The sequence below is a fragment of the Oryctolagus cuniculus genome, chromosome 4 (assembly GCF_964237555.1).
Source record: "Oryctolagus cuniculus chromosome 4, mOryCun1.1, whole genome shotgun sequence".
NCBI classification, from domain to species: domain Eukaryota; kingdom Metazoa; phylum Chordata; class Mammalia; order Lagomorpha; family Leporidae; genus Oryctolagus; species Oryctolagus cuniculus.
In genome coordinates this window covers 153,953,648-153,966,830 of record NC_091435.1, presented here as the reverse complement: position 1 = coordinate 153,966,830, position 13,183 = coordinate 153,953,648, and the positions used below count along the sequence as shown (strand labels likewise).

Here is a 13,183-nt window from a genome sequence, read left to right as displayed (position 1 = left end):
ATGTTCTAACTATATCTAAGTCAGCCTTTAGAAAAAATTACCCTTACCTTTTCACAATTAGAAAGGTTATAAATAATGTATTTGGCTGAAAAGGAAGCTCAGCCTGTGGCAGATGGTATCATTCTAGAGTACTGGGGTTTCTGTGAGGATGGCATTCTTTCAGATCAGAACTTCAGCAGACTCTCAGAAAGCACTGAAGCTCCTCATAGGGAGTAGACATGTGCTTTATGGATCTTAGAAAAGCTTACAACTTGGCTCCTAGGATGAGAATATTGTGTCACACTGGGGTTATGAGACCCACAGCCAATTTCTGCCGACTTTCCAATTGTATTTCCCAACACTGAAAGCTGTGGCCTATTTATTGGTTGGTGTGCTGTATAGAATTTGAACTTGGGATTTCAACCGCTTGAGTTTTGTCGGTTGGATTCGTTTATTCCCTGAACGTTGATTTTTATACAGACCGACCACTGAATAGGAAACTTGCCATACAAGTTGTGTGTTTTTCAAAGTGCTTTGGAGAGCTCATATAAATAGACACAGAGAGAGAACTGGAATAACAACCAGCGAGCACTGCAACTTCCGAGACATCTGTGTGGATATATTTTGAAAAACCTGGGAAGGGATCTCTTGCAAATTAATGAACATAGGTTCTTGAAACTGTGATTCTATCATAATGACAGCCAAAAGTGATGGATTTGAAAGATTCATGTGACAGTTAAATTGCCATTACCTTTTACCTTTAAAGAGAAAAAGGGAGGTGGATATTCTGCTGGCCTGCAGTGACTTTCGGTGACTGCTTATTGATCACCTGATATGTGCCCAGCCCTGTGATGCGTCCAGGCTGTATCGAGATAAGGCTCACAGTCTAGTAAGAAAATAAACACAATGGGAGTGGTGCTATGGTGGCACTATCTGCAGGATGCTTGGGAAGTGAGGAAGTGCATGGCAAAGGCAAGGATACCAGAGATGTATCCTGAGGAATGAGCAGCTGTTAGCTGGAGATGGGAGAGGGCAGGGCACAAGCCTAGCCTCCACATTAGGGGGTGGGGCATATCTTCCTGGTGTTGCGCACAGACACAGGCCGGCTTCAGGAAATACCACGAAATTAGAATAATAGAACAAATAGGAATACTTTCCCCTGGTATTTTCTGTTGTTATCCCCGACTTGTGACTTAATAATTTAATTAGTACACTCTTCATTCTTCATATGAAAATTTATGTGACTTAAAATGTATCATTTGGAAATGTTATCTGATATTCGTCTTATTTAAAGCATAGTCGACTGATCTGAAATGTGATCATACAGTGAAAGCCCAATGAAGAAGAGGCAGAAGGTTGTCATAGTAATTAACATCTCTTAAGTCTATATTTGATATATTCCAGGCTCTGTGCTAATTGCATCACATCCATTATTATTGTCTGTCCAAGGGTAGATAGTGTGCCTCTTCAAGTCATTATTTTCCTACTGACTTGTCCACTGCTTGGTGCATAGTAGGAGTTCAATGAATATCTGTTGAATGAATTAAAAAAAATACCTGAATGAATGGATTCCCAAAATAACCCTATGAGACGAATGCTAACGTCTTTCCCAATCAGCATAGTGAATTGTGATCAAACGATCCATTAATTGACACGAGTCACACCTCCAGTGTGTGACATATCTTTCACTTGAATGCAGATTTATTTGTATTCTGTTTTGATTTGTCAGACAAACATTTAATGCATATTTGATATATGCCAGACATTGGGCTGGAAAATAATACTGTAACCCAGACCTGTATGGACTCACAGTTTAGTGCAGTCTTTTTAAGCTAGTACTGCTTTTTGACTGGCATGAGAATCCCAAGCCTTTCTCTTTTAACACATGGAACTTGGTCACCCTCTCTACATCCTCCACCACCTAGAAAAGTACTGCTAACCTTGACTTTCTCTTATTTGTATTATCAAAATGATTTGTGTTTTTTTTTCTTCCAAATTCAAGATTACAGTTTTGGAAGTGATGTACACTGCAAGGTTCAGGGGTATGTCTCCCTGCCACTGGAAGTCACTGGTGTTCTCAGTTGCCATGCCCAAGTCGTCAATAAAGATTTCAACACAAGGAAAAGACAGACCTCATGAAGTGGCTATATGAGCAATGTAATTGTACAGATGATGAATATTGCTCCAGTAAAGATAGAAGTGACACAAGGTTACCTGCAATATTTCCCAGACCCCCAAAAGCATAGAAAGATGGAGAAAACAGAACGTTACTTTGGTGTGCATAACCTGTCTTCTAGCCTTTTGATTTATGTCTTGCTTAGACTAATATTTACATTAATCAGAGTTTCCTAAGTACATAGCACTTGACAGTGTAGAAACCATCCAGAAAAATCACTTGAGGACAGAGCCTACCAATTTAGGGTTAAACAAGGGCAGAGAGAAGCTTTGACTATAATGCACATATGGATATTATTTTCTACATATGGATAATAATGAACTACATAGCACTATTACATATGGGCTCTAGCTTTATAAAAATACTTCAGACTTTTTTCCCCACACAAACAATGTGAGTTCTTCTCCCCGCCCCCCCCCCCCCAGTATATTTTCCAACCTTGGTGTACAAAAGCACATTAAATTGAAACAATGTGTTTATATACCTGTCTTCTTAATGAGTAATAAATTTCTTGTAGGCAGAGGCTATGTCTTATCCATCTTTTTATCTGTTATACCAGCAAGTCATCTATTAGATGTGCAATAAAAAGCAAACGACATTGTATAGAGCTGTTGGCAAACTGAAATGGATTGAATATTTGTCCCAAAACTGCAACAAAATTTAGGTAGTCTATACATTTCTAAAAAGGAGGACATAAACTATGAAAAAAACTTGTATGAGGGTACTTCAGAAGATTCATGGGAAGTTGAATTAAAAGATAACTTTATTTTGGTCCAAAAATGTGAAATATTTGCATATAAGGGATCTTCAGAAAGTTTACAGAAAGTGCATATTATGAAAAAATTCTGTGTGAATTTCCAAAATTCTTTGGACCAAAATAAAATTTTCCTCAACTTATAATTCCATTTTCTTGAAACTTTTTGAAGTACCTTGGTATGTACTGTAAGAAACTTCAGAGGGGCCAGTGCCGTGGCTCACTTGGTTAATCCTTCGCCTGCAGTGCCAGCATCCCATATGGGCACCGGGTTCTAGTCCCAGTTGCTCCTCTTCCAATCTAGCTCTCTGCTGTGGCCCGGGAGGGCAGTAGAGGATGGCCCAAGTGCTTGTGCCCTGCACCCACATGGGAGATCAGGAGGAAGCACCTGGCTCCTGGGTTTGGATGGGCGCAGAGCCATCTGTAGCAGCCATTTGGAGAGTGAACCAACAGAGGGAAGATCTTTATCTCCCTCTCTCTCACTGTCTATAACTCTACCTGTCCAAAAAAAAAAAAAAAAAAAAAGGAACAAAATCAAAGAGGACTCTTAAAAAGAAAAAAAAGAAACTGTCAGAATGGCTAAAGAGTAATAGTTTTTAAAAATTGGACCAAAGTGAAGGCCGGCACCGCGGCTCACTAGGCTAATCCTCCGCCTTGCGGCACTGGCACACCGGGTTCTAGTCCCGGTCGGGGCGCCGGATTCTGTCCCGGTTGCCCCTCTTCCAGTCCAGCTCTCTGCTGTGGCCCGGGAGTGTAGTGGAGGATGGCCCAAGTGCTTGGGCCCTGCACCTGCATGAGAGACCAAGAGAAGCACCTGGCTCCTGCCTTCGGATCAGCGCGGTGCGCCGGCTGCGGTGACCATTGGAGGGTGAACCAACGGCAAAGGAAGACCTTTCTCTCTGTCTCTCTCTCTCACTGTCCACTCTGCCAGTAAAAAAAAAAAAAATTTGGACCAAAGTGAAAGAATATCAACTATCATCCATTTGCAGAATCACCATTATCCATCAGTGATCTTAATAGTTTTATTAGTGTCTGACTTTATTGATCCATTGTTACAACCGAGTGAGATTGCAACTGACGGATTGTTAACTGGATCAGGTAATCTCTGTGGTTTTGGCAACCTTACTGAGTGTCTTTTTGCACTGTGGACTGTGGGAGGCTCTTAGTGAAATTGCAAGCTATTGGATTAATGGCAGAGCATCAGGAGCACATTAAGAATGCCTTTTTAGGGAAATGAAAGGCGAAAATGACTATAAACTAGGAAGTGTCAAAAAATTTTCATCACAAGTACCTTTTAGGAATGATAGCCATGTTTTACATAAATAATACAATTCTAACTATCCTTCGCTGGAATTCCTTTAGAGAGCCCCCAAATTTACATATCATGGAAGTGTGCACATGATAACCAAAAAGAACTTTATATTAGAAGTTGCTTAAAGAAGATAATGCTATAAAGCTATATTGGATTGAGCACTCATCATTAATTCTCATCGTAATGTACATCCTAGTTACATCTACAAGGACCATATTACCAAATAAGATATCACTCATGTACCCAAAGTTTGAACTTTAACACCTCCTTTTATGTGGGGTAAGGATGGGTTACAGTACAAAACTACAATAAATATTAACCTAAAATTTTTCAGAAAATTAAATAAAATTGAACATTCAGACACCTTAGGCACTCAATGTTAGTTGTTTCTATGATGGTAATAATTAAATTTAATAATGCAGTGTTCTCTAACTTTTTCATATCACCTTACTTCTGAATTCTTTCAGACAAAATTATGGAAGACTTCAAAATTAAGTGCTTGATATTAAATTAGGAGTTTAAAATTAAATGGTAGAGGTATACCTAGTGCATACTTCCTTGTTATCTCATTCTATAGTGATCTGCACTTTGAGCTTTGCCTTTGAGCTATTTTGAAACTCTTCAAAATTTAGAAAACCATTGGTTATACAAATGATTGTGTATATTAACATATTTTTTTTTTTTAGATAGGGATGTAAACCATCCCACCAAAAAAGCTATTGTCTATTATATTCATTGAAGCATTTCTATATATGTATCTGCTTTGGATTCTCACTTAAAATGGTTTTAACACCTTACTATTTCCCTGTTAATTTATAAGTTGAATAAAATCATTTTCTGTATCCATTTAAAAGAAGATGATAATGATATAAAATTACTTCTGTCCCCAAATTGGCCATTCTGGTTGTTTGCTGCTTGTCTGCAAATACTGCCTTCTGTAAACTTTCCCCAAAGAGGAACTGAAGTCTGAAATGTAAAATCTCTTCTTTCGACACATAGGGTGAGGAATGGATTGGTGCTGCAAAGTCTTATTATTTCTAAGACTCAATACGAAATTAATTTAGCTGCTACTAGAGAATATGGGTGTTATGTTCGAAAAGAATCATGAATAACATCACTGATATTAACCATAACCAAAATTTACTGGGGAGAAAACATTTTTCTTTGTTGAAAATGACTTTTAAAAACCTTCCTCCTAGTAATACACTAAAATCATTCTTTTCTTCATTTTTATGTGTTAAATGCTTGAGTATTTTCAAGACTGGAATAGAGAAAAGTGACAAAATAGGTCATTTTCTTTTCTGTGGTATCCTGGAGATATTAGTAGGCATGAAATGCATAAATTTATATGATCAGTTTGAAATTCAAAACTCAGGCTTTAGTAGAAGCCAACAGTAAGACTGTAGAATGTTTTTCATCTAATAGAAGATCTCTGTGAATAGATTGTTTATTCTCAAATGTTGTAATGTTAACTTTTGAACGTTGTTAACACAGCTCTAACTGAAATCCAAATAAGAATGGAAAGTACAAGTGATGTTTCTCAAACTTATTGTATATGTGCATCCCTTGGGAATCTTGGTAAAATGCAGATACCTTGTTTTGGGCTCAGACCCAAGATTCTCTTTTCTTTCTTTTTTTAAAAGATTTATTTGTTTGAAAGAGTCCTTGAGAGACAGAGAGACAGAGAGAGAGAATGAATGAATCTTCCATCTGTTGCTGGTTCACTCCCCAGATTGCTGCAACAGTCAGGGCTGAGCCAAGCCAAAGCCAGGAGCTCCGTCCAGGTCTCCCTTCCACTGTTTTTTCCAGGCCATTAGCAGGGAGCTGGCTTGGAAGTGGAGCAGCCGGGACAGGATCAAGAACCCAGATGGGATGCTGGTATCACAGGTGGCTTTATCTAATATGCCATAATACTGGCCCCAAGATTCTGTATTTTTAATAAGCTTCTAGGTGATGCCCATATTGCTGGTCCCTGGAGCATACTTTGAGTAGTAAGGATGTAGAGAGAGTTCAGTCACTAAACCTGGAAGTAGCATGTATTTTTGAGTTGCAATCATAAAGTCATCTTCAAGAATTTGGATTTATTGGGATCAGTGAAAGTTTGTCAGCCTAGGATTAGATGACATTGATGGAGATTTGATAAATGCTTAGAGAAAAGTCTGTGAATTTGATAGCTTTATACTAGTCTCAGTGGACTGTTGCTTTCTACTTAAATAAGAACTGCATGGTCTTATTTTAAGAAGCCAAAGCTTGGGGCCGGCGCCGTGGCTCACTTGGTTAATCCTCCGCCTGAGGTGCCAGCATCCCATATGGGTGCCGGGTTCTAGTCCCGCTGCTCCTCTTCCAGTCCAGCTCTCTGCTGTGGCCCGGGAGGGCAGTGGGGGATGGCCCAAGTGCTTGTGCCCTGCACCCACATGGGAGACCAGGAGGAAGCACCTGGCTCCTGGCTTCAGATCGGCGCAGCCCCAGCCGTGGCAGCCATTTGGGGAGTGAACCAACGGAAGGAAGACCTTTCTCTCTGTCTCTCTCTCTCACTGTCTAGTTCTACCTGTCAAAAAAAAAAAAAAAAAAAGTCAAAGCTTTAGGCTAAAGTGTGAAATGAATGTATTGGTACTCAGCTGATTTAAAAAATATAGTTTCTACAATTCTGTGTTCCATCTTGTGCTGCTATGTATTACAAATGTTCTTCCCCCTCTTCATGCAGAGTATGATTTCTTCCATTGTGAACAGCACTTACTATGCAAATGTCTCAGCAGCAAAATGTCAAGAATTTGGAAGGTGGTACAAACATTTCAAGAAGACAAAAGATATGATGGGTAAGCAAAAAACTGTTGCAGCAGTGGCTACATACCATTACATGTCATTTGGGTTTTATCAAAGTCACATCTAAAGCCAGGTCTTTTGATTGCCCAATTAGAGATCAATTTAGAATGTTTCTTTGAGGGTGGGGAGTGGGTATGAGTATAATGAGATAATTAAATTCAATAAATGTTTGTGTTTAAATCAGCCAAACTGACTTGGTTGTCAGACATGCAGGAAATCGAGGCGTGAGGAGGGGAGCTGTCAGTTTTTAACATCTCAGTGAAGACCTAACCAAGCCTTGAATAACTAATATTAGCTGTGATTTCTCTCAGAGATAAATCACGCTTTTAAGCTTTCTGTTTTTGTTTGAGAGAAATAGGAAGATCCTATTTTTACACCCAATTTTTAAGGAGATTAAGCTTATAAAATTAAACTGTATTTATAGTTTCCACAGTTGAGATCAAGTGATTTTCATACCTTTAGCCCCTGGTCTCCATAGATGAGTGCTTTGGTGGGCATATTTCTTTACCAGAAAAATCATTGCATCATTTCTAAAGTTTTAATTCCAAAATAACATCCTATCTTAACATGTAACTTTAGGTCAGTATTTGTTACACAGGAAATACATTAAAGTTATTTTCAGTGTAAAATGACAGATTGCATGTGAGCATTTTAGATTATGGCATTTTCTCCCTATTGAGTTTGTTAGTGTTCACAAAAGCAAACACTGTGATTAAGGTTAATGTTTTAATTTCTATTAATGTTTTCTTTCACATACTTGTACCTTCCAAATAATATATTTTAGAATAAATGGAGGAACTGGATGTTTAATATGCATAACATTATGCCTTGCTTTGTCTATTTCTGTTTACTTCCATTACATTCTTTTAATAATAGCAACAGTAATAATTTTTCCTATAGATTTTAAGAGACAAGAGAACCCAAATTTTGAGCATGTTTTAGCTTTTAATATTTGAAGAAAAGCCATCCATCTACCAAAACAGATTCTTTGCCTTTTATAGCTTAGGACTGTAATGAAGACAATGCATCATTTTTGGAATAATTGCTTGAATTACTATTCTCTGTGAATGGCCCACTTGGGCTGATATCAGTGGTAGAAAGTGAAGGTTTCTCCCCTAATTCTTAGTTATATTTTGCATGTATCAGTGACTATAGCAATATGGTAAGTTCTGCTAAATATAAAACCTGCATATTTAATGAACAGAGAAATGATGATTAAAGTCAAACTAGAGGCTACACTTGAGAAGTGCCATGTGGTGTACGATTTAGAAAGACTTAGCTACTTGTCTATGATCCATACTCAGACTTGCAGGACAAGAGCACCAACCCAGTCTCCTTCTTGTAGTAGCAAAGCATTGACATACTAACTTAAAAGCTAACTCTCAGCCAATCTACCCGAGGGATCTAGTCAAGGGAGAAGCATTTATTCTGGGGAAGTGGGGATAAATTATAACATCATGACCATCATGACAGCATTACCATGTACCAGAATGACTCTCCACTCCTTCCTCACAAGATTTATCTTTGGTCTCTGGTGATAGCGGTAGCTTCTGGAAAAAACATTTGGATCTTAGCAACACTGGCTTACTGGCTTGCCATATAATACCTTGCTTTCTTCTAAGAGATAGTTACAGATGCTTAATGCCCATGGTTAGAAGTAAATAAGATACTCAGCACACTGTTCAATATACACTCTGTTGTTATTACTTGTTATTATACTCATTTTTATTTATTATATCCACTACTCTGAAAATTGAACATTGGTAACAGTTTCTATTATCTTTTTCCTTTGATATATTTGGCCTACAGTGTAAAAGTTAATATATACTATGAGAAAATATTTGTAAATTTTCTTTAGTAATTTGTCATCATTAGCTTATTTTTTAGAAGTTATTTTAAAATAAACATTGTGTATAAGTGTACTGTTGTAAAAAGTGAGAGTGAATAACAGTTGACCCTAAAGCTAGTTGCAAAGAATTTGTATATGTTTTATTTTATGTTGTAAATATAACATTTAAAAAAAAATGAGATCAGAATGTTCTTCTAATTTCAAAGTTTATGGAATTGTTCAGAAGAGGAAAACACACACACAGCCTGGTGAGTTCCATCTTGAAATTGTCTTGCTTTCCTTGGACCATTGGTGTGTTCTGTGCCTGCTGTCTCCTCTTGTTTACAAAATTATCAGAATCCTTATCAGCGTCCATCATTGTTCACTGAACATGATTTTACTTTTTTTCCACTGTAGTTGAAATGGATAGTCTTTCTGAACTATCCCAGCAAGGTGCCAACCATGTGAACTTTGGCCAGCAGCCGGTCCCAGGGAACACAGCCGAGCAGCCTCCGTCCCCTGCGCAGCTTTCCCATGGCAGCCAACCCTCTGTCCGGACCCCTCTTCCAAACCTGCATCCTGGGCTTGTATCAACACCTATCAGTCCTCAGTTGGTCAACCAGCAGCTGGTGATGGCTCAGCTGCTGAACCAGCAGTATGCAGTGAATAGACTCTTAGCCCAGCAGTCCTTAAACCAACAGTACTTGAACCATCCTCCCCCTGTCAGTAGATCTATGAATAAGCCTTTGGAGCAACAGGTTTCAACCAACACAGAGGTGTCTTCCGAAATCTACCAGTGGGTACGTGATGAACTGAAACGCGCAGGAATCTCCCAGGCAGTATTTGCACGTGTGGCTTTTAACAGAACTCAGGTCAGTTTTGTTCTTTGTGTAAATTGTCCCACTCTCTCTCCACTTTTCTGTCTCCATTTGTTAGTCCACTTTATACTGTTTGTTCTTTTATTCTGTACTAACATATGTCTTTTCCTTCATGTAATCATGTTGCTTGTTGCAGGTAGCACTTAGATTTTATTCTTCCTTTTTTTGTCTGTATCAGGGGAATGCTATGTACAGATTAATCCCCATTCAGGGGACTTGAAAAAAATAAATTAAATATCAAAGATCTTTCAAACTGGCACTACCTTGTACCTTCATAAAAAGGAACCATAAACTTAGTAGTAAAAGCACCTTTGTCCTCCTGGGAAAATTCCTGTGGAGATGTTGACAGGGACATGGGAAAATAGGAGATACATGATACGAGGAATCATGAGATATGTCACTTGAGATGCCCTAGACAAATTGATTCTATTAAACTGTGAATGAGGTGTTTTTACTTTTTTTGGAAAGCAGAATGATATATATGATGTTTCTTTTTGGCCAAGGCATACTAAAAAAACCAAAAGAACTGTAACTTTGATTAGAATGAGGACATAATATTTTTTTAACTTTCTTGTTTTACCACTATTCTTTCTTTTGTCAATTTGTTTTATTTGTTTTTGGCCTGTCTCATGCTTTCCTCTCAAATATATTTAATTTTTTTGTTTATTACTTAATTATAACAATAAAATTCTGGTACAAAAATATTCTAGGATTAATTCTTTGTTGGCAGTTTCCATACCTAGCAGAATCCCAGCTGTGACTTATTTTTGGCTTGCCTTGACTAGATTGGGAGGTAGAGGACCTGACAAAGCCTTTAATTCAGTGTTGTAAGTTTCTTCATCTGTGTTTTCCTACATCATTTGTTTTTAAAAGAGTGGTTGTATAAGGTTATGTCTCAAGTTAAAATTATATGGTTTTACCTAGTTCTATATTTTTACAGTTTAAAAACTGTTCACTATTAGCTGATAAATTTAGTACCAAACCCATATTCAGTTGGGGGGAAATTATTAAAAATATAAAATTAGTGAATCAAAGGCAACCCTCTAGATATTCCTTTTTCTGGTAGTTTGCTTTAGTTTTGTAATTAAAGTAACTACTAGTAGCTCTCAGTACTAGACAAAAAATAAGTCTCTACATCAAAGTCCAGTAATGCTTGTTGAATTGAACATTGGACAAACTAAGTCAACACTGACATCGACACAAATGGCATAGATTTACATACAGATATATAGGTTTTCAATTGAGCAAATAGTTATTTCTTATAGCACAAAGGACAGTGTATTTTATAAGATGAAGAATGCCAAGAGAATCACCACCAGCCATCATTGTAGTTTTTTCTTGCTTTGGATTATATTGTAATAGCCATTGCTATGAAGAGTTGACCTTGTTCTGCTTTTGGTTCTTACACAGACAAATTACATGAATATGTTTAGGATTTGTCATGCAGAAAGGACAGAATTTTTTTTTCTTTTTATGCCATATTTATCTCTTTAGAAAAATAGTTATTTCTCTAGTTAACATCAAAAACAGTAACTGACTTTTTGAGAAGGAAAACCTGGTGTAGCTAGATACAGAGAGCTCCTTACTAATGAAGTCAATTTGAGAAAAATCATTACCAAAAAATTATTTGGAGTCCTGGTTTATAAAGGGGATTGGTTTTAAACCTTTACATCGACTATTGGTACTTCTCAGTAGAAGTAGATGTAGAACAATACTTGAAAGCGGTTTGATTTAAATAAGAGTGATTTTACATGTATATTTAAGTGTTCACTCTTTGAGAACAAGTGTTTGCACACGCAAGCATGCATGTAAAAACCACACAGACACGCACACACACAGCTGCATTTATTTTAGTGATTATGCATTCATATGAATGCATGTAGTGTGTTTATTTCAAAGTGTATGCATTTCAATAAAAGCAGGTGCAGAGTGAGAGTATGGTGTGAGTGTGGAGTACGAAAATACACATGCTAATGCATATGTATAGACAAAGAGCTCTGCAGAGTTAAATTGCACATCACACATTTGTGTGCATGTTTTACAATGTACTTTTCCAACTCCAACTTTAAAAAAATTAATGTAAAATATGTACATACAAATGCAAAGTTATATAATATGGTTGCATAAATACATTGTACCCTATAAACAATATGTTAAAACATTAATATGAGAGATAGCACTGCTTTGAACTGAGAATTATTTTGGTCATTGACAGCTCTCTATAACTTTAAAATCCTGGATTTCAGGTTTCAATTCTTAATGGAGAATTTTCTCATCATCTTACTAGGGTTTCCTAAATTAACATAGAACCTTCTCAAGACTTTCACATGTTACTATTTTTTAAATTCTACCTTTTCTGGAAATTTATGGTGAAATTTATGTAATTACTTGCTTTAAGGAATTTTCCTCCTGAATTGATGGGCATATGTTCTTTAATTGCTATTGAACACATCAGCTTTTTGCAAATGTCATTCATTCAGAATGCCTACTTGGTGTCTTTTTAATGGAAACCTTTGGCTAAAAGTAATTGCCAAAGCTTCTAGATTTATACTTTTCAATTTACCTCTCTGTAATACTACTATTTAAAGGTTATGATTCAAGAAAATATATTATTTAATGCCCTTTGTTTGTTTTTTTTTTTTTTTAAATAAAACCCAGAGTTTAATTCTGCTTCCACTTTGGCATTTTTCCCTTTTTCTTCCCCTCCTCTGGTCTTTGGCACACTTTATTTTCCAGTAAAATAAAGAATGAAGATGGATTATTCAAAACTGATAACCGTAATGGTCCATCATGTAATGTTTTATTGAATTTGAGTTCTGTAAATTATGTGGTGGAGAGAAATTTGCCTGCTTAAGTCTAACAGAAATTGCTGCTGTATTCCTATAATTCTTCACAGTGTAATTTAAGAAAAGTCCACTATCCATATCGCTATTGAATAAAAGGTAAAAAGGTGCTATTACCCCTATGTGACAGTTCTCGATTAGCTTACCAGAGGACAGAGATAAATGGTGTCTACTTAAAACTTACTTGGCATGAGTCCAGTATAGTAGGTAGAGTTTGAAAATAGTCTTTCACCTGGACATGTGATTAAAAATTCACAAAACAACAGAGGCCGGTAATCTTTTCTGCCTGTTTTCTTTTTAGGAGAGAGGTTTCATCAAGTCATATTTTCTCTCTGAGGGCTTTGAAGTTCCATGAAGCTGATAAAAATCTATTTGAATCACTGATTATGTTCAAAGAGGAGACAAGCAGGAGGCCAGTCAGACTTTTTGTTCAGATTGGCAGTCTCTTTCGCTTATCTGCTCTTTTAAAGAATTCACAATTAGCTTTTGGAAGTACTGATAATATTTGTTGAAGGTTTCTTTTCTTTCTTTTACAATTACTAATGAATTTTACTTCTAATAACTTATAAACTGTTTCTGAAATGTGAAAA

The 13,183-nt window shown here is 36.8% G+C and overlaps 1 protein-coding gene across 8 annotated transcripts in view; it reads left to right on the top strand.

Annotated features, from left to right (window-relative positions):
* The window catches only part of SATB1 (SATB homeobox 1), a 97,852-nt gene that overhangs the window by 42,466 nt on the left and 42,203 nt on the right, over positions 1-13,183 (top strand). For all 8 annotated transcript variants that reach the window (XM_051818499.2, XM_051818500.2, XM_070073219.1 and 5 more), the window contains 2 exons: positions 6,926-7,037; positions 9,290-9,744. In XM_051818499.2, coding sequence (XP_051674459.1) covers positions 6,926-7,037; positions 9,290-9,744 — 567 coding nt within the window. The remainder of the gene's footprint in view (positions 1-6,925; positions 7,038-9,289; positions 9,745-13,183) is intronic.